General features: G+C 58.2%; 1 protein-coding gene across 3 annotated transcripts in view; it reads left to right on the top strand.

The window, feature by feature from the left end:
• Positions 1–21,610, top strand: part of TMEM104 (transmembrane protein 104) — a 58,100-nt gene that overhangs the window by 20,233 nt on the left and 16,257 nt on the right. For 2 of the 3 annotated variants that reach the window (XM_060135198.1, XM_060135197.1), the window contains exon 9: positions 20,649–20,742. In XM_060135198.1, the coding sequence (XP_059991181.1) occupies positions 20,649–20,742 (94 nt within the window). Of the gene's footprint in view, positions 1–787; positions 1,400–20,648; positions 20,743–21,610 lie in introns of those variants that run through there. The other variant, XM_060135199.1, reaches the window with a different exon arrangement.

Below are 21,610 nucleotides of genomic sequence, written 5' to 3'. Positions count from 1 at the left end.
CTCTGGAAGCAGCCTCTTCTGTGTCTTCCCGGGAGTGCTGCTGAGATGCACACACAGAATGAGAATATTTGAGATATTAACTATCTCCAGAGGCCAGCCTGTGTAGCATCATGATTACTTGTCAGAAGGGAGCTTTCTCTACCACCAGCTACCGGTCGCCTCCCGAAGCCCTTGACCTTAATGAGTGGAAAATTCCTCCTCCCCTCCCGTAGCTTGTGACCTCTGTCCACATCCTGTGATTCCCATGCAGCTGATATGAGTCAGTTTCTCCCTCTCCCTCCTTGAAGTAGCCGCAGAGCAGGGCGCCGTGAGGTGGGGGTGGTCCCGTGAGTCACACGTGCCCCCAGGGCGTCCCAGCAAGACGCCACAGCTGGAGCCAGCAGGGACCTGGGCCCCCGTCATGAGGGCCCGTGAGAATTAGCATCAGGATCTGATCTTCCGGGCCCCACCGCCCACCCCTCATGCTCCTTTGAAGTATCAAATGGGACAGTGTTGATGCCCCAGCGCTTTCAGACCCGCAACCTTGCCTCCAGGCTGGGGAACGTCATGGGATCTCTCTGCAGAGCATCTCTGGCTTGAGTAGGAAACAAAGTCAGAATTTAGCATTTCATTTTCCTACGTGCTGAGGAAGAGTCAGGAGCTGCTGGTGAATGGCAGGGTCATATGCAAATGAGTTCCGTCCAGGAATCGTACTGTCCTGAGTGTCTGGGAGGCAGGACGTGTGTCGCTGTCCCCTTGAGTCAAGGGCACTGCCCTGCGCTCTTTTTCTCCTTCCTCATTCCTGCAGGGCCGTCCGGCCTCATTTGCGCCCCAGGCCCCGTCGGTACCGTCTCCTGGAGAGTGTCAGAGGGAAGTCCTGGGGGGACAGCGGGACTCCCCAAGTGCTGAAGCCTCCTCACTGCCGGCAGGAGCGGCCTCCACAGCTTACAGGTGGACAGGTGCCGCTGCGGCACCGGCGGCCCAGCAGGCCCCGGCTGGGCAGAGCCGGGCCCGCAGATGGCAGAGCGGAGCTCATCCTGGCTGGAGACCCAGCCGCAAACTGGCAGCGTGGGGCAGGGGGCCCCTCGTGGGCTGCTTTGAGACAGGACAAGGTCACCCTGGCTTGCCGTGCTGCCTTGAACACAGGAGCTGTGAGGTCCACCTCCGGGGTCTGGGGCTGAGCTGGGAGAGAGGTGCAGCCTGGCAGGTGACCTGCCACCCACTGCCGGACAGAGGGGCCTCTCCCTGCAGACACCCCTTGAAGAAACAGGGTATGTGTTGGGGGCTGCAGGGGGGGTTCTGCCTGCTGAACTCTCTTCCTAAAGGAGCAGGTCAGTCTGATTCGGGCTCAGGTTAGCGGTGAAGGGTCGTGGTCTCTCCTCCTCTGGCAGGAGGCTGTTTTCTGAATCCGTCTTGTCTCAGCCTCACACGGCAACGTTTCCCTGCCACTGGCGACGTTTAAACAGCGCGCGATTCCCTGCCACTGGCGACGTTTAAACAGCGCGCGCTTCCCTTTTTATTTTTATTTATTTATTTGGCCGCTCCGGGTCTTAGTTGCGGGATGCGGGCATGTGGGATCTAGTTCCCGGACCAGGGATCGAACCCGGGCCCCCTGCATTGGGAGCACAGAGTCCTAACCACTGGGCCACCAGTGGTGCCACACGATCCCCTTTTTAAAACCCAACAGTCTCTTTCTAGAACGGTACCATTCGGGGGAGAAACACCCCTTGTGTTGGGGGGTGGAGAACGGAGTGACGTACCCGCGCGGAGGCGCCAGGCCGAGCACTGCCAGGTCCTTCCTGCTGTGTGGTTTGCGTCAGTGTAGCGAGTTACCCGTTACCTTCTCGTTTCCAAACAGTAAGGTCTGTGGCCTCATCCCATTTCACAGCAGAGAAAACTGAGACTTGGAGACCGTGACTTCCCCAGGGTCTCTGAGCTGAGGCAGAGATGAGAGCCCAGAAACGAGGGGGCAGGTCACGCGTGCTCATCAGCCCTGGGAGCCTGACGTTTGCAGAGGTTGGGGCGACGCTGCCCCAGGATGGCATCTGCTCAGTGACCTGTGTCTGCGCATCCTGCCCATCTGCCTGACTGACCTGCTGTCTTCCTGCCGCCCCTCACTCCTGGGTAGCGAGATGGGCTTCTTCCGTTCACTCGAGTAGCGCTGGAACTCAGAGCGTCTGCCCAAGGACGTCTCCCTTCCCTGCCACCGTCTCTCTCTCTGTTCTTTCAATAGCAACCACGGTACCCTGGAACTGTGGCATCTGCTAATAAGTGGGTCACCACTGCCATTGCTTGAATGTTTATTCTTAGCGACGCTGGGGCAGGAGGTGGTCTAGACGCCTTCAGGATCAGTGAGGAGGGAAAGTTAGTGTGAAGCAACAAGGCTCAGCGGCAGCAGTGACTTCACGAGACCTGGGGACTCTCGGGGACACCTCCAGGGGCACCAGCCTGTGCCCCTAGAGCACAGCCCCAGTAGGAGACAGTGTGAGCGCCGCCCCTGGATTTGCACAACGTGGGGAACCCGGAAGGAAGCAGAGACCATGGCGAGACAGGCAGGGTGGTCCTGGAGGGCAAGCGCAGTGCTCCCAGGATGGGCCGTCTTCATGCAGGAGTCTGATGGGTTGGCTCCGTCCGCAGATGGAGAGCAGGGCCCTAAGTGCAGTAAACGGACCAGTGGCAGTTTCCCTTCTTTGGGGACATCGCCTTCCTGTCTGCCTCCTGTGGGTTGGGACCTAGCCCAGCACCAAAGCGGAACAAGACAAGAGGAGGTTCCCGGCCACCTGGGCAAGAAGTGGGTTGCTTACAGGGTCTGGGACGTCAAGGCGCCTCCCTCATAGGATGGGGACTGTTTGGGGACCTACCTGGGCTACCAGGGAAGCCCGTCTTCTTTCCCTTCCTTTCCTCCCTTCCTAACCCTGATATCAGCTCCTCGTTTGGTTCTGGAGGCTCCTGGAAGGTCAGTTTTGTTGTGCTTCACCCTTTCCTCGCCGCTCGCCGGTGGGAAGATGCCGGTCATGCTGGGCAACCCCCTGCAGGTGCGGCGAGCAGAGTAGCTCTCCCGACCCGGGCCGGTCCCACCCCGACTTGGTGGGGGGTCGTCGGTCGTCTGCCAGCTCATCTGGCCCCCCGGGAGGCCTTGTGTCTCAGGGTGCTAGCCCCCCAAGTGCCGAGCCTCTGCTTTCAGCCCACGGTCCTGGGTCTCAAGGAAGAAAGCATTTCTGCCCAACACCCTAAAACTGCATGTACCCAGTCTGCAGACAGGCAGGCGCTCCTGCTGAGCAAATTCTAACTTCAAACAGTGGCCGGCGCTCAGGTTGAAAGGACTGACTTTAAAGGATCGGCTTGTCTCTTCTTTCTCAAGGATATCAACAATACAGGGGCAGGCCTGCAGTTTTCCTCCTTCCTCCCTCCCTCCCTCCCTCCCTTCCTTTCCTAGGAAGCTGTCTCTATGGCTCATCCAGGGAATGGCTGCTTGTGTTTCATTGTGCTTTCCATCCCCCCCCCAGCCCTTTCTAAATGAAGTTCAGATCACGCTGTCACTCACTCTGACACTATGGCTTGTCTCTCCAGCTCCTGCCAAGGGACCCCAGGGGCACCCCCGTCACCGCCCCCCCACTGCTACTGGTGTCTGGGCACAGCGTCCGGTCCGTCCCCAGTGCCAGCCCAGCTGCTGCCCAGCATTGCTCAGGACCAGCCCTCACCTTTCCGAGGAGACCTGGGTAGCGCCTCGCTGGACCACGGTGACCCCCTCCTCCCTGACCCCCAGTGCCTTGGGGTGTTTGGCCCGAGCTCCCTCCAGCTCAGTGAGAGGACTGTTTTTATTTTTAACGCGGCTCTCGGGGACATGGGTTCTGTCCGCCAGCGTTAAGCTCACCATCCATCACCCCCCACGTCCTGCCTCTGCGATGGCTGATGCCTGACACACCAGCTTAGAGGACGGCGCTGACTCCCCTGTGCCATCCGCTCCGAGCTCCCGGTAAAGATAGCAGGTGACGGGCGTCAGGATCACAAGACAGTCCACACCACCCCCTCCACGAGCCCTGGAAGCGGCTCACCGGCTGAGCTCGAGTCCTCTGGCCTTTCTTCCGTCCTAGTGGATGAAGGGAACTCGGTGGTAGCTCCTGAGCCAGGTGAACTGCCCAGACCCCCTTCTCACAGTGGCAGCTCGAGTGTCTCTCTGACCCTGTTAGAATGTCCCCGATCTCTACCCCCGTCTCCGTCGTCTGGAAAGTAACGAGTACATCCTTACAATAGGACTTGCCCAGGGCACAAGCCACTTTTACCCTGGGCATGTGGGAAACTGTCGGTTTGGCTCGTCTGGTGTCTCGTCCTTTCTCCCCGCCCCCTTCCCCAGTTCACTCAGGGACGGGCACTGCGATGGGGAAAGTTATCTGTGCGCCACAACCGGACCGCCCCTGCCAGCAGACTCGGCTTGTAAGAAGCCCCATGATATGAAAATCCCAACGTATAAAACGAACTCAGCGGGTGATCATTTGTTACAGAACAATTTGATACTTTGCAGAAGGGCTCGCCGCAGGTCTCTCTCGAGCACTTACTTTCCCTAGTGCGCGTAAAACGTTATTCTGTGGAAATTAAGTGTCTATAAATAGAACTTTTAGAGACCCATCTCTTGGGTAAAGCGAATCCACATGTTTGTATGTAAAGTGCAGGAGTCCAGAGCCCATTTCACGGAGAAATAGGCCGACATGGGGTTGGCGTGGACATCACAGACAGACGGATACACACACACGCGCACGTGCACACACACGGGGCCCCAAGCCAGGAAAGCGTCACGGAGCTTGTTAAGAATACACCCACGACCCACACTCATGCACAGGCCGGTTTGGTTGGGAAACTTCCAGGTAAGTCTCCTTGGGGAGTGTTCATCCCTGCTGGGGACCTTCTGCACTGTGCTCTTTCAGGACCGTTTTTACCCACACTTCACACTGGTCCCGGGCACGCCCTAAGCTGGAGGCTTCTTTATTTGTGCGCAGCGTGATCGGTGATGCAGAGCTGCTGTCCCTGCTTCATGAGCTCCCCGGGCTGGTCCTGGCCACTGACCCAGGTGTGTGTGTCCATGTCTGTGTGCTTTTAGTCAGTCCCCTCAGAAGCTGCTCTAGGCAAACTCCCAAAACGCCACAGCTGAGGCCATCTCCAGACCCTGCATCCCCTCTGCTTGCAGACCTCCCATTTCTGGGCAAAGAGCTAAAAAAAATGACTTTGTATTCTTTAAGGAAATGTCCCAGTTGTCAAGTTCAGATCCTTACTCTCCCCTGCTCTTTTCTTTGGCTTCATTTCCCAAAAAGTATAGGAAAGAACTGTAGGAAATACAGCAGCCTTCCAGTTGTTTTAAGAGTAATATGGAATGTTCTTAAACATCTTGTGCTAACGAGGATCAAAACTGTTTACGCTAAACCACGTTCCTCCTTCAGCTCCATGTCTCTCTGATGCTTTCATTCCATAGCTGAATCCGTGGTCCTCGCGACGGCCCTGCTGACTTCTGTGAGGCTGTGCTACCCCCTGAATGATGCTTGCTCTCTGTTACAGGGTGTCTGTTATAAACAGAATCTGCTGTCTTTCTAAATAGTGTCCCAGGGCCCTGGCAGTAATTGTTTAATTAAATAAAGCGCTCATTCTAAAGTAATAAGCGTGCTCCGCCATGTGGCTGGTGTCCCAACCGGAGGCCCAGCAAACCGTGCGGAGACTAAAAGTATCCATGGGCACGTTCCCCAGCCTGCAGGCTGGCCCCGAGGAGAAAGCGGCAGCTAAGGAACCCCGAAGCGTTCTCAGCCAGCAGAAGGGTGCCTGGGACACGGACGTGATTAGGCAGAGCTGAACAATTAGGGTGCATATCAATGATGACATCCGATTAAGTAGCACAAACTTGGGATGTCTCGTGAATTAGCCGAGAGTAGGCCAAGGTACATTTTAATAAGCCTTCACGTGCAAAGGGAGGTACCGCAGAGGGCACTGCTGAGCAGATGCTGTGTGAAGCCAGAAGGAAGGGTCACAGAGCACAGCAGGGCACGTTGAGTTGAGCTACAGGAAGAAATTCCTTTAGCCGCAGATTGAGACGCTCTCTGGAAACCTGGACAGGAGGAGGGAAGAGGCTGCCGGGCCAGGTTAGATGCTGACCAGGGCTGGAAGGCCCCCCCCAGTTTGTGACACCCAAGCAGTTCTGGCAGGAGAACTTCTCACTGCTGTTTTAGGAGGCCGTGCTGCACCCGAGGAGTGGGTCACCAGCCTCCAGGGACACTGCCCAGCCCTCTCCCCACCCCCGGTCAGGAACAATAACCTCAACTGAGTCTCAGAGCTTGGTTCCAGGACCACTGGTACTTATTAAAAATACAGATCCCTGGGTTGCACCCCAGGCCTAATGTAGCAGCACCTAGGACTGCAAGGCCCAGGAATCTGCATTTTCCACCTGTTCTGAGGGTGATTCTGTGTCCTCTGCCCTTTGAGAAAGTCTGCTGGCCGAGGCCCTCCCGCAGCGATAAGTGGTCTTGCTGACACCCAGCCTCCCGGGGAGAGGCCTGCTCTGGTCTCCCTTGGATCTGCTCCCCAAGCTGCAGCTGAAGAGGCAGCGGTCCGGGCCCCGCCGAGCCTCCTCCAGGGAGAGACGGGGCAGGCGTCGCAGGTCTCCAGCCTGGCTTCCGGCGCGTCACTGCAGACAGGGAGCAGCTGCACTCCAGCTCTGACCAGACTGGTTTCAGACTTCGAGTGTCCCCAGGAGAAGAGGGCCTCCAGCAGTACCCCTTTGCCAGCGGCTGCTTTGTTACCTGTGGCCAACAGGTCCCGCCCGGTCCCTTCCTCCTGGAGCCCACAGCGTGCCAGCCCCCCAGAGAGGCCTTGGCCTCTGACCATCCACGAGGGAGGGAGCCGGGGCTCATTAGCGTGGTTTCTTACACGACTCCACGGAGCTCGTTAATCAGCCCCCTTGCCTTGCCGGCTCCCCTCCCTCCCCACCTCCAAGGTTACTCGGTACCCCGCAAAGAATCCTGCTGCTTTCTGTTTATTTCGAGGTCGGGGGTCAGCAGGGGAGAGGCGGAGCCAGTCCGCCCGTGCTCTCTGCAGGGCTTCCGCGTCCCGGGCCCTGACTTCCTTCCCTCCCTCCGCTCCAGCCCTGGCCCCGCTCTTCCTGCGCAGAGATGAGCGGGAAGAGTTGTGTGTGTGTGGGGGGGGGGGTGCCTGCGCATCCGCAGTGATTATCCGGCACCTCTCCGGGAGCATCACGCAGGCATCAGGCAGTTGAGGTGACAGAGGGCAATGGCTCCGCCTCCTCGTGGCCCCGGGGCGGGGCCAGCGGAAGCAGTCAGATTCCAGCAGGTTACTGGAGACGCTAACAGCCCTGCGGGTCCTAAGGGTCCACGGGGCTCACGTCCCGCCCAGCACCCAGGGTATCTGAGCAGCTTCGTTCTTGACAGAATCCGGTGGTTGGGGGTGTGGGTGCTTTTTTCCGAGGGAGCTGAGAGCCCAGAGGCTCCCCAGCCCCTGTTACTCATAACACAGTCCATGATATAGGGTGTTACCTGCCCACCCGTTCCCCTCAAGTCCTCCTGTTCTGAGGACCCGTAAGGCCCAGTTGATCTCTAGTCTGGCCGCGGCAGCTGTTCCCCAGCCCCTGGATCGTGTGGTCAGTAGCTCCAGCTTCCTCGTGTCTGTGAGGCAGCGTGTAAGTTCAGCCGGCCCTGGGGGAGGGACGCCAGGTACCCATCCTCTCCCCTTGTCTGACAGCCAGCAGAAATAGACCGGCCCACAGAGCTGGCTTTGATTCTCTGCAGACAGATTTCAGTGGCTAAAAAGTGGGAAGGGGTCAACCCAGCCTGCGGTGCCCAGGAAGTTGTCATCTGTGCAGCTGTTCACTGAGCCCGAGGAGAGGTTGCCGCGCTCTTCTGGGGCTTTCAAACTCTGCTGCCCGTTAGCAGAGCCCTGCCTCCCCCGTGAGACCTGTTCTCTTCTCGCCGTAGAGGGCTGCTTCAGAGGCTGCCCTGGGCTTGTACACCTCCTTGCTCGGGCTCACCGCCAAGCCCTGGGTCAACGTTTTCATGCATCTGTCACTGCACCCAGCTGGACGGGGAGTCCCAGCCGTGCCCCCTCTCCTCCGGCCCCCAGAACTTACAGTTCTAACGTTCCAAGTCCCTTTCAGATCTCCTCCCGTGAGAACAGAGAGGACTCCCACGCGGGGGATTCCGAGGGGGGCCTTGGAGCCCGGGCGCCCGGGCTGCTTGTCCAAGGAGAGGTACCTCCTCCCAGCGTGAGGATTGCCCCAGGGTCCTGAGGCGTTTCTGTTTCTGACATTTCATTCTTTCGGCCTGGTTTTAGGTAAATCTGACTGCCATCTCCATACTTAAAACCCTTTAGAAACTCCTCTCTGCAAGGCAGCTCTAAACTCCTTCATGGGACGTGGTCTGCTCTAATCTCCTTCTGGAACTTTCTCTCTCACCACCGCCCCACCCTCACTGGCCACTGTCCTCCACAGACGCCGGGTACTTTCACGGCTCTGTGCCCTTCACGTGCCTTCCCCTCGCTGCAGAGCCCGACAAGCACTCACTCATTCCAGACTGAGCTCAGGGACCCCCGCCCCTCACCCGCGCGTGGCGGTGATCGGACTCTTATCCGTGTTCAGTTCCCTGGCCTCACCATGAGCTCCTCAAGGTTAGGGCCATGCCTTATCCACCTTTCAGTCCAGAGCCAGCACAGGGCTGCCCGCAGGGGGGTTCCTCCACGAGCATCTGAGTGGAGGAGACCCTTCAGGCGGGCTGCCGCCACGGGGTCTGCGGCCGGGCAAGGGTGCAAGACCCTCCATCAGCCCTTGGGCCTGCTGACGCCCAGGGCTCACCACAGCTGGCGGCCGCTGCTCCGGCCAGAAAACCTCCCCGTCCAGCCGACCCCTCCTTCCCCAGAGGCATGGCCGTCCTCTGCTCCTTGGTGCTGGGACAGAAGCTGCCCCTCAGCGAGGGCTTAGGGGCCCCCTATCTTTGGCGGCTGAAGGTAGCCATCCAGGTGCCAGGAGGTCGAGGATGGCTCACCACCCATCTCCTTCTCTGCCACCTCTTGGCACCTGGAGTGTGAGAAGTGAAGTATTAGAACAGGTACCATCTCCAAAGTCCAGTCTTTTTCCCCAGACAGAGCCCCCAGCCTTCCACCTGTTTCCCCAGGCAGAGCCCCCAGCCTTCCACCTGTTTCACCCCGCTTCCCACAACCTCACACACACCCTGTCCCTCCCCAGCTCCTTGTCATAATGTCCTTAAAGCCCACCTAGTTCAAGGTCAAGCCCCTTGGTCTTTCACCTGGATGTGGCAGGGTGGGGGGAGTGGACCCTCCCCGCCCGGGTCTCTTTCACACCTGTGAGAAGCCAGCCCGTCCTTTTTAAACCCTGACGGCTTAACATCATTGAGTGAGTGACTGCGTGGGTTTTCCACAATATTTATCTTTTCTCCCCAAATCACAAGGGTTGCAGCTCTGGCATCAAATCCTTGGAACTCTGCCCACCACTGGTTACCATCTGGCTTTTCAGCTGAGAAAGAGACAACACAGGCACCCAGGCTTGTCCTCCAATAAGACCACAAGGACGGCAGCAGCCGTGCCAGGCTGATGCCATCAGACCAGACCAGCCCTCCTGGCCCGGCCCTGGGAGCCAGCCTGGAAGGGACATGGAGGGGGTGTTGGAGAGACTCTTTCTTTAGGACGTAATCGAGGGAGGCAGTCAAGTGCTCCAGAGGAGGACTGGGCCTTGGATACAGACAGCCTGACCTCTGATCTCAGCTGTCTTGGTTATTATTAGATCTTAGACAAGTTAATTAACCCCCCTCAACGTCAGTTTTTTTAAGATGGAGACAGTAACCGACTTGTAGGGTGTCAGGATTCAAAAGCGATCTTAGATGGAAGATACCGTTGTGTCTGGGCACTCAGGAAGCGCGCGGTAATGTTGGTTCACTTGCCCATTGGTTCTCTGAGCCTCCTTCTTCCCCACCCCCGCACAGAGCCTTCCTTCTCTGAGAGGTGGCTTAGTCCCTGGGGAGTGTCAGGAAGCAGGAGTAGGCTTTGGACGGAAGAGTGGCCTGATTGGGGGCAGAGCCCTCCCTCGCTGCCAACAGCATCCCCTCAGAACTGGGGGCTTGGAGGTGATGTGGGCATGACACCTGGACCAGGTGCATGGGACGCCACCTGACTCCAGAGGCCGGGAGGGGATTGTGATGTGATGGTGGAGACCACTGGCTGGGAGCCACAGTGTATGTTCTGGAAAGACCCGGGCTCCCTCCAGCAGTGGTCACAGCACACGCCAGGCCACCCTGCACTGGAGGAGCCTCCCGTGGGCTGTGACATTCCATCCCCTCCCAGGTCGCTCCTCCCACCATCTCTAAAACTGCGTGAAGCAGCCAGGCTCCTTGGTAGGACATCACGGTGCTTGATCATAGAAGTTTGGGATGAATTTCCCAGCCTATCTTTTTCACCATCTATGGGTTCGGGAGGAGATATGCTCTTTTTTTTTTTTTTTTTTGCCCCCCAGAGCAAAAACCATAAAGCTGGATACAAACCTCAGGTCCCTAAGTAGGGATTTTCTATCTCATCTGAGTAAGGCGGGGGGTTGTTTAGAGAAGGGGGCTCGGAAAAGGAAGTTATAGTTATTTGGGTTCTTTCCTAGGTCTGTTCTGTTTCCAGCTGCCTTGAAAGAAAGGGAAGCAGGCAGCTTTGAGGGAGGGATCTGGGGATGTTTTCAACTGTCAAACAGTCCGGGCAGCCTTTCAGTCAGTGTGTCTGGGGAGTCACAGAGGGAGCCTGAGACCTGCCCTCTGCGTGCATGGTTGTCTCCGGGCTGACAGGGCTGAGATCGCATCACCCAGGCTCCTTGAGAGCTGGGGAGCGATGCGCCGGGGGCCTGGGCCGTCCTGTGCCCAGCCCTGCCCTCTCAGAGCTGGAGCCCGCATCCTGTGCAGTTGCCGCGTCGGCTCAGTCCGGGGGGCCTCTCTGCCGTTGCCTTCCAGGCTGCCCCCTCCCCAGCCACAAAGCGGCTGAACTCACAGCCTGTAGGAGGCAGCACTCTGGGCTTTGACAGCCAGAGCTGCCCGTGTGCACGGGGTTGGGAGCAGCCACCCCTTCTGTGGTCCCTCCCCGAAATCCCTCCCAAGCTCCCCGGTATCAGAGACAAAGAGCGTGTTCACCAGTACCTTGGCAGAGGGTGTTCAGGCACCCCCGCCCTGGCCAGCCTGTGTTGCTGCCGGGAAGGTGCCCCAGCATTTCATCCTCTTCTCGGTGTGCGTGGGGAGAGGTCTTTTCTCCCGGCCAGCCCCCTGATCCCCGGGTCTGACAGGCGGGCGAGTTCCTGCCGTGTGGGTTTGGTTTCTTGCCTCTGTTCTGTAGCTCAGTGGCTACTTAAGAACTCCCCGGGGAATCTTAACTTCTGGCCTCGGCCTGGGGCTCGGCGCCTTGCTCTCCTGGGCTTAGCGTCTGCCGGCAGCACGCGCTCACCTTTTGATGAGCGCTACAGATGTTACGGAGTCTCGGAGCTCACTCAGTCCGAATGGGGCTGAATTGTTTGACAGGAGTGGACTTTGTTTTCTGCTGAAGGGCGTCATGAGATAACAGCTGGGTTTATAGAGTTGACGTCTATGCTCCAGAATCACACGCTGCTTTAGAATATCTGGGCGTCAACCCTCCACTTTCTTTTAAATTTCTTTTAAATTTATTTATTTTTGGCTGCATTGAATCCTCGTTGCTGCGCGCGGGCTTTCTCTAGTTGCAACGAGCGGGGGCTGCTCTTCGTTGCCGTGCATGGGCTTCTTATTGCCATGGCTTCTCTTTTTATGGAGCACAGGGTCTAGGCGCGCGGGCTCAGTAGTTGTGGCTTCTGGGCTCTAGAGCGCAGGCTCAGTAGTTGTGGCTCACGGACCTAGCTGCTCTGCGGCATGTGGAATATTCCCGGACCAGGGATCGAACCCGTGTCCCCCGCACCAGCAGGCAGATTCCCAACCACTGCACCACCAGGGAAGTCCTAGCCCTCCTCCACTTTCACCTTCAGGCATCACCTGAATCTTTCAGTCTTTCAACCCATTCAGTAAGCAACTCCGAAGTACCTTCTAGGTGAGGGTTGGGGAAGCTGGGGAGGGACCCAGGGACACTAAGACAGGGTGACTCGCCCTAACCAGCGCATCTGGGGAGGGTGCCTGTCAGACAGGCCACGCCTGCAAGGCTGGAGAGGCGTCCAGCCTCCATCCGTCTCCATCACTCCTTCCCCACCAGGTAAGCGTATTGGAGGGATCGGTGAGTAAGAGGTTGGCAGCGCCTCCATCGTTGCTGGCTTGGTCGTCTGAAGCCCAGCAGTCTATCCCGGCAGGAGCCCCCTCCCACAGCAGGGCTCTTCACGCTCTCGGGGTCAGCCCCTCCCTGCCCTGTCGGGGAAGGTTGTCATTTCTTAAACCTCATTCTCAGAGCTTCCTGTGAGTTTGCCGGTCCTCCTGCAGGATCAGGTGACCTCCTCTAGGTGGCGCGATGCCTCTCGTCTCAGGGTTTGGGCAGAGAGGCTGTGCTGATGGACGGTTCGCTGGGTCCAGTGCACAAGCTGCTGACGCCGCTCCAGCCCTACCCCCTGTTCTCATTCCCTCACGTCATGCATTGCATCTGCATCATGACTGATCCTCCATGCTTGGTACTTGAGAACTTGAACTCCCCCTGAAGAGCGCTTGGGGTGGAGGTGCTGGAAGTCCAATAGGAATAGTACCAACCTAACATTCTGTGGCCGGAGGTCGTCACTCAGCTTCACTTGTTCCAATTCCCCCTCCCAGGATGTTGGGAGGACAGGTGGGCTGTGATACCGCGAGGGTGTGCTGATCCTTGTTGGGGTCACACGGCCAAGGCTGCTGTGTATTGAGTACCTTCTCTGCACACGTAACGTGCTCTGGGAAGTTCACAAGTGCTCTAGGGTCTCGCTGTTAGCTGGGACAGCATTAGGATTCAGACCCCCGCCCTGAGCATGTGACCCCGAAGCCTCTGGTCCCTCCGCTGTCCTTCACTGCCTCAGAACGCACCTCCTTCTCGTGGCTGGATCACCAGACATTGTCATTCAAGTTGGGAAAATACAAACTCCCAAACCAAAACGTTCACAGCCACTTGAGGGATAAAAATAGCATCTTGAGCATTTCTTCGCTGCACCTCAAGGACGCGTTGAAAGTTCAGCTCCCGTCTAGGGACGGGTTCGTGCTGAGTTTCCATTAACCCCAATTAACCCTTAACCCTTAGCGCCCAACAAGGACAGCCCTGTCAGCAGCAGGGCGTCCGTTTCCTTTGTCATTTGAAGGAACCTCCAGGACCAGTCCACAGAGCTCAGCCGTGCCCTCGCTGTGTGGCCACCTCTGAGTGAACTGGCTCCCTGGGGCCCCGTGTACTGGGTCGTCAGCCCCACGGATCCCTGTGTGTTTAGGTAGATCAGGCAGCATAGCGCCATTCCCCCTCCCAAGACTTTTTGCTTCATCACCCCTGCTAGATTAACAAGAGAAGTCGGAGTCCCCCCAGCGCCCTAGTACAAGAAGGCTGCAAGTGGATCTGCCGCTCTTTTATGTTGAAAGTCAGGAACTGACAGCTGAAGTGAGAGAAAGGTGCTGATGCCTGAGTTCTTGTCTCTGGGAAGCTCCATCTCACTACACCATGGGAGCCATAGACAAACCGAAAAGATGCTTATTTTTAGAGGGAAATAAGTAGGTAAGCAGGCAGTCCAAGGACTGGCCGTCCAGCCAGTTACCCAGCCAGGCAGGGCGTCACCTCCTTCAGCTCCAAGCCCTCTCTCGGCCCGGGAACGATGGGACACCACAGAAGCGTTGCCTTGGTGCTTTGAGGGCCACTGCTGGCTTCCCTGACCATCTGGCCTTTGTCCCCCCGGATCCTATCCCTTTGCTCATGCCAACGTTGGGGGCAGGGCTGGGAGGGACCCTTCCCTGTTGGGTCAGCAGTCGGCTGACTGTTCCGCTGCTCTTCTAGGATGTTTTCTCACTGTCACTTGTTAGGGGAGGTGATTGGTATATCGCCCTTTGTCCCATGGAGTTGCCCAGAGGCTCTTAGGACGCTTGTCCTGTACGGTGGCCATCACTTTAGCACATCATTCTCTCCTGCTTCCCTTTCCTCGAAGAAGAGTGTGCCCTATATCTCCTCCCCCCCACCCCTTTTTCGAAGGGAATGAGATGGACTTATGGGTGTTGTTGAATTTCGTCCGAGTTTAAGTTCTAATTAAAAACTATGGTCCCGGGCTTCCCTGGTGGCACAGTGGTTGAGAGTCCGCCTGCTGATGCAGGGGACGTGGGTTCGTGCCCCGGTCCGGGAAGATCCCACATGCCGCGGAGCGGCTGGGCCCGTGAGCCATGGCCGCTGAGCCTGTGCGTCCGGAGCCTGTGCTCCGCAACGGGAGAGGCCACAACAGTGAGAGGCCCGCGTGCCGCAAAAAAAAAAAAAAAAAAAAAAAAAAAAAAAAAAGAACTGGTGGGTGACCGGTGTACGGCTCTTGGGGAACCATGAATCCACTGTCTCCCAGAAGTAGGAGAGGGAAGAGCCGCTCCTCTGAAGACGTATAGGTTCTTGACTTTAGGTTTCTTGTAAGACATCGCCCCTTCCTCAGTGGGCGTCCTGGGAGATACTGCTGACGGCAGCCAGCCGAGTACCCGAACTCATCTCAGACGGGCCTTTTCCTCCTCATCGGGGCTGCGTCTCACCCTCCCCTGGAGCCAGCTGAGTGCTCGGAGCGATGCCATTTCCTTGCACTCTTCCTAAATCAAAGCACGTTGATTTCACAACTGTTCTGGGAAGGGAGCTTTTTCCCTGACAAAGTGAACTGCTTTCCGGCGAGCGGGTGACTTCTGCATACCCACGTGCCGCTTGGTCTGCCAGCCCGGATGCTGCCCGTGACAGAGGGTACAAGGCGGGTCAGCAAGACTGGGGTGGCCTCTTCCCACCCTGCAGGAGTAAACCTGCCTCTATCAGGCACCTCCTCCACCAAGTTCAGCGTATGCTGTAAATGTTTACTCACTGAGCATCTCACGTGTGCTGAGAGATGCAGAGCTCGCCGTCATGGCGCTTACCCTCTGCTGGTGGCACAAGCAGCCCACGAACAAGGAGCGACACAGAACCTACAAGGATTACGTGATGTGGTACCGACCACGTTCGGTGATTCAGTCAGGAGCCCCCAGGGAGGAATAAAACATTTGGAGAAACTTGCAGGGGAGACCGGCACTTGAGCAGGGCTTGAAAGGTGATAGGAATAAGGAAGGTAGAGAGGAAATTCTTTGCCAGCAGGAGGAATCACGAGGGTTAAGGCATGAGGGTGAGAATTAGCTTGATGTGGGGAAAGCAGGTGTCAGAGGGGAAGGCGGCCTCACACAGGATGCGGTGTGTGGATCACAGCGGTCGGGGCAGAGGGCCAGGAGACCCCCCCAGTCCCCTCTGCCACTTCCTTATCCTGTCACCCAACCTCTCCAGTCCCTCCGCCCCCTTGTCAGTAAAATGAGACATCGTCAGCTACCTGGTGACCTCACAGATGGCAGTGAGCGTGACGTGAGACCGTGCCTGTGTGAGCACTTTGTGAAGCTCAGGGGGTCTGCAGCCCTGGGCAGCGACCTCATCACGGGACCCCTTTGATGTGATGGGTGGTTAACAGGAGCGGCAGCTGGGAGGACAGGGCTGAGGCTGACGTGACAGATGCACGGGCAGAAGGCGGAGCCCAGAGACTTGGCACCCAGGTCCCCTGGCGTCTAATTTGGGATTCCCACCAAATTAACATTTTCATTCTCTGGCCAGCTAAACTTGCAGAGAAGTTTGGGGGTGGGGAGACAGGCAGCAAACTGCTTTACTACTTTGCCCCGATTCTGACTCGCTCCCGCTTTCTCATTTTGCACCATTGAGCAAAGGACGTAGCACATGGCCGATCCCGGGCTCATTTTGTGTGTGAAGCAAGATTGAGTTGCACTGGGGGTCTCTCCTCTCCGAGGGCAGTGGGCGCAGCTTAGCCTCCGCACTTCTGAGCAAGGGACCCTGATTGAAAGGTGCTCTCCGAAGCAGCACAGCGTGTGTTCCTCTCTCCCGTCCCGTAGCTGCGGCTGTTTCCCAAGAGGAAGGCGGTAGCTCCAGTTGGAGACGAGCCTTGGGTTCCCCGAGGCCAGCCGGCTCATGCGGGCCTGGGTGTCTGTACTTCGGGGTCTCAGCAAAGCCGCCGTCCTGTCCGGGGAACCTCCTGTCCCAGGCATCTCGGAGCGCAGCCCCCCTGGCCTTCCTCGCGTCTCTCAGACACTGACTCCTACCTCTGGTGGACCGGGAGCTGGGAGTTAGGTTAGGACTGTCTTTATTCCCCTGTCGCCGGGTCTTATTTCTGGCAGAGGCTGGAGAAACGGGCTCATCCCTGCCCACCCCACCCTCCAGGCATGTGCCCGGTCAGCTCAGTCCCATGGGGGACACAGATGTGCAGGGAAACTCTGCCCACTCCAGTGAGGGGACTCAGGAGACAAGGGTGAAGGAGCAGACTTTTGAGCGGGACCCTGACCCGCAGAACTGGTGTGACGAGCTTGCCGAGCAAAGGCCCAGCAGCCGGAGGGGGCGGGCAAGTCGGGGACTCACGCCCGTAGGCTCTCGGGGGTGATGTCTCCAGAGACAAGGTTGAGAAAGGCAGCCGGCACCAGATCATGGGGCCACTGGACTTTGTCGTCTGAAGCGATGAGCCCTTCGCTCATCACAAGCGAAGTATGGTTGGGGCTGACAGTGGGGAGGCGGCCCTGACACCAGCTGGCTCGGGCCCGGGAGGGAGAGGACAGGGACAAAGGGGCGCGACAGCTCCCCAGTCCTGAACTGCCCGCAGCCCTCTGCCCACCTGATTCCTCTTACTTTATGTATTGTTACCCCTGTGTCCCCCCGCTCCCCGGCCCCTCCCGGGCTGGGTTAGGAGCCCTTGCTCCGTGTTCCCCGTGTCCCCTCCAGGACTACAAAGAACACGTCCCTGCGGTTTTAAGCCAGCAAGTTACAGCGGTCATGGGACATCAGCACAGAGAGTGAGGAAGGGGTCAGGGGTAGTTGGAAGTTCGGAGTGGGAGCAGGTGGACGTGGGTGGTGCCCTTAACCCGCCTGGGGATGTGGGCGGAGAGGCAGCACTGAGTTCTAGACTCCATGTCAAGTTCACGGTGCCACCGGGACACTGTAAGAGCCGTGGCCAAGCGTTGCCGGCCGTGCCTGAGGACGTGAGCTGCGTCCTGTCCGTCAGGACCGGCAGGATTGCCACAGGGCACATCTAAACTCAGCAGCCAGAAGAGAGAGGCACATGGGTGGCCCTGTTTGCACCCTCCCGGGTCTGTCTCAGAGTCCCAGTGACCAGTTTGAAGGTTTCATTAGAAACCAAAGAATTGTTCTTTTTTTTTTTTTTTTAAAGAAACACATTCAGGACTTCCCTGGTGGTGCAGTGGATAAGAATCCACCCACCAATGCAGGGGACACGGGTTTGAGCCCTGGTCCAGGAAGACCCCACATGCCGCGGAGCAACTAAGCCCGTGCGCTGCAACTACTGAGCCTGCACTCTGGAGCCCGCGAGCCACAACTACTGAAGCCCACGCGCCTAGAGCCCGTGCTCCGCAACAAGAGAAGCCACTGCAGTGAGAAGCCCACACACCGCAACGAAGAGTAGCCCCCGCTCACCGCAACTCGAGAAAGCCCACGCGCAGCAAGGAAGACCCGACGCAGCCAAAAATGAATAAATAAAATAAATAAATTTATAGGAAAAAAAGAAGCACACTCGGCTACAGCAGTCGGTGTCCCTACCTCCTGTCATGCGTCGGGCTCGCAGAGTCCTTGAACGAGACCGAACTTGAACGGATCAATGGCATTGGGATGTTGGGAAATGGCTCGGGAGCCAGGTGATTTATAACGTCATACAGGCTGGACAAGAAGACCCAGGAGGACAGGCCGTCTCTCGGCTTTTAATTTCTTCTCTTTGTAAAAGAAAAGGGAGAACAGAAGGTGCCAAGCTTGGCTGGTCAGCTGGACCGTCGGGCCACCAGGGCCATTTCGTCCCCCAGACCCCGCGTCCACACCACGGTGAAGCCAGACATGCCGCCGCCGGATCCTCTGTCCTTCGCCACCCCGGAGGCTGAGTCTGGCAGGAACTAATTTGCAGAGGACACCTGTTCCTTAACTAGCCCCAGCTTGAGCCGTGTCTCAGTCTGGGCTCCCTGCGCTGCGTGAGCGCTGACCCGCGTGAGGGCTGCCGTTTGGCTGTCGGCCCTGCACCTTCCCGAGCCCTGTGTTCAGTCTGGGCTCCTGAGTGGAAAAAAAGAAAGCACTTCCCAGCCGCCGTCCAGCCACAGATATCACAGCCTGTTGTCCGAATCTTCCAAAAGAGTCCTTCACCGCCAGTCCCCACCCTGAGGACAGACCTGCTGTCCCGGAGCTGGATCTGAAAGAGGGCAGCAGACCCTCGTTCTCAGCTCAACTCACGCTCCCCGGCCCTCGGTGGGCACCTTGCGTACGCTTCCGACTCTACCCTGGGCAGTGTGTCTGTGTGCTCAGTCCCTTTAGACGAGGGGTACTCTCAGCGGGGTCCCATCCTACAGGGTCATATAAAACGGGGCCCCGTGCATAGTAGGATGTTGATAAACGTCTGCCGAAGAGGTGGATGAAGATGGATTCCCTCTTGGCGAGGAGGCCCCACGCAGCCCGCAGCAGCAGAATTCCCCCCTGCCTCTGCGGCTGGTTCTGTGATCTCCCTGGTTTTAAGCAACAGAACCTTCGAAAACCCAGTCTTGAGGCTTCCAAGGTCAGATCTGACCTCCCGCATAAGCCACCCACCAAGAAAATGTCCAGCACCCACAGCTGGAGCACCGTGTTTTCAGCAGGGGGCGTCGCAGGTCAGAGGTGAAAGTCCCCAACCTCTGGCCCGGCTGCCCCAGAGTCCAGTTTCTAGCAGGCCAGGGCCGTTTGGGAATGTTTGTGACAAGCGGCTTTGTACGTGTTCTTCCACGTGACGTGTCCCTCTCCCATCCTTCAAAAGAGAAATTCATCAGTGGAAAGTTTCCCTTAAGTGGTAATTTTCCTAAATGACTTGCTGATGGTGCTGTATACAGACTAGCTCGGCCAAGGGCTTCTGATCCAGTACCTCACTGTGTCCTCGGGCCAGAGGGGCACTGGCGAGGGCTGCCCGGAGAGCCCCTTGCCTCTGCCTCCCCCATCACCCCCGCCCGATGGAGACGCTGCTCCTTCCAGAGCAGAAGCAGCGCTGGTTGTCAGCCCCCAGGAGCAAGCTCCTTCCCGAAGTCTCCCAGCCCGGGCGCCTGCCAGGAGGCTCTGCCCACCCCAGCTAATTAGAACCTCTCCTTAAGCAGCACTTTCGTTTCTCCTGTCATTCATTCTCACGGTGATAATGGACTTAGATGAGAGGTCACAGCCTCTCCCACATCCTGCCTTCCTTGCAGGCAGGGAGGGGAGAGACGGGCTCAGCCCACCTCGGGGGAGCCAGGGACTGGCCGCCAGGCCGAGCAGCCAGGAGGTATTCACCCGCATCACAGGGCCAGACCCAACTCCCCCAAAGCGGGCCCCGCTCCCCACTTTCGGGCCTCGCGCAGTCAGCCGCATCTCTGGTGAATGTCATTAGCAGTAACGTGATAAAATGGCACAGTGTAAATGTTAATAAGGTCTGATGCCTCCGCTGCTTCCGAGTGGCAGATCGGAAATGGTACCATCATCGTAACTCCAACCAGCAGCTTCTAATTCCTCTGCTCTCTGAGCAGACGATTTGGCGTGGAGGTCCTCGCCTTCCCTCGGTTCCCAGCCCCAGTGTCTACAGTGCCACATCTACCCCCGTTTTCCTTTGCAGAGCGGGTTCAGATTTCCCACAGACCAATTTTCTAAGGCAGGGTTTGGATTCTCTTTTTTCCTCCTAAGTAAACGCTCGCTTTCCCCTGTTCTCCAGAGAGGAAGAGTAGTGAGGGGCCCATTGCCAGCAGCTCCCATTCCTCTGGCCAGGCTCCCACCCCTACCCCTGTCCACTCCCAGCTCCCTGGGGTAGCCCCTGCTTTTCCTGGTCCGGGATGTTTCTCTGACGGGTTTGCCCTGGGAGCCACCGGCTGTGGTTCTCCAGGCTTTCCCTTCTCTCGAAGTCCAGGACGTTTCTGATGAACGACATCCTGATTCATCCTTTCCTCTGAACCCTCCAGGATGGTGTCCTTCCCACTGTGCCATGTCATCAGGGCCCGTGCATCCCCCACCCCACCCCACCCCCGGTCCTTTCTTCCCAGTAAACCGAGAGGGTCCAGGGTGCGCCTGGTGTTTGTGTTGGAGCCTCGACTTCTTAACTCGCGCTCGCACCAGCTCAGTGCCGGGCCCTCGACCCTTCAGTCAGTGCTTGCCGAAGAGAAGCAAACGGGGCCATGTCCCTAGGATGTCACCTGGATTTGCCTAGAAAGTAGCCTCAGGGCAGTAAGTGTGAGGAGCGGCAGAGAAGCACAGCTCTGAGTTTCCCTTGCACCCCTGGCCCTGGGAACTCGCCAGGTGATGCTGTCTGACCCCAGGGAGCCTCTGCCGTTCCAGGTGCACACCTGGGTTAGGACTGGCCCTGGGGTGGCCGGGGGCTGCGTGCACGGTGTGCCCTCCCCACACACACGATGTGCCGTGTGCGCCCAGTCTCTGCGCCCTCTCACTCTTGTTTTCGTCACCAGGCTGTCTTCACTCTCCTCCTCGGACCCTTCACCTTCTTTGACGTCCAGAAGACCAAGTACCTGCAGATCCTGACATCGCTGATGAGATGGATCGGTGAGTCTGAGAAACACCTCGGGTCTGACGCCCTTTCTCCCCTCCTGTCCTCAGCCACGTGGGCCACGGCCACATGAGCTCACAGCCAGGGCTGCAACGTGGCATGGGCTTCCGTGGACTCCCGCGGGCCAGGAGGCGGCAGGTGCTCTGTGCCTTTTTACTGGTAGGGAAATCTAGTACCAAAAAAGAGAAGTCACTTCAAGGTCCCATAATGCGAGCAGAGGCGGGGCTCAGCCCTGGACTGCTGATTCCGAGTGTGCTGGGTCCGCCTGCAACCCACAGGTGGGCTCCGGGGCTCCTGGGGGCCTGGGTCAGGCTCAGCCCCCTTCAGGGCGGGGGAGAAGCCTGCTCTTTGCTCTCTTGGGCGCACCGTGTGGCACAACCATAGAACCCCGTGGGCCATGGCGGCCACCTCTGCGTCCCCGGCCACCAGGGCGGGAAGAGACACCCCATCTGTAGTACCTTCCAACTGTCTGATGCCCTGCTGAGCGAGAGCACCACCATCCTCAGGGGAGCTTGGGGGCTTCTCCCCCATACCAGGTCTGCGGCCAGGAGCTTGATCACCCCCGACACTGTCCTGCCAGCCACCCGGAAGGGCCAGGCTGCTGACCCACCTGGACCCGTAACCGGAGGGTGTGCAGTCGCTGCTCCCCCCCACCGGCAGGCGCTCTGGGATCAGTTGCGCACCTGCTTTGGTCTAAAAACAAAGATGCTGATGCTGTTATGGCTGACGGGCCTGGCAGAGGGGGTCTGCCCGGCCTCCAGGACCCCCGCGGGGTGCTCCCCAGGATCCCCCCTGCCCATCAGCACAGAGGTTCCCAAGGAACCCGAGGTTGGGAGGCGTCGCTCCTGACCCCCTGGCCCGGCT

The sequence above is a fragment of the Lagenorhynchus albirostris genome, chromosome 20 (assembly GCF_949774975.1).
Source record: "Lagenorhynchus albirostris chromosome 20, mLagAlb1.1, whole genome shotgun sequence".
Taxonomy (NCBI): Eukaryota; Metazoa; Chordata; class Mammalia; order Artiodactyla; family Delphinidae; genus Lagenorhynchus; species Lagenorhynchus albirostris.
This window is presented reverse-complemented; position numbering and strand designations above follow the sequence as displayed.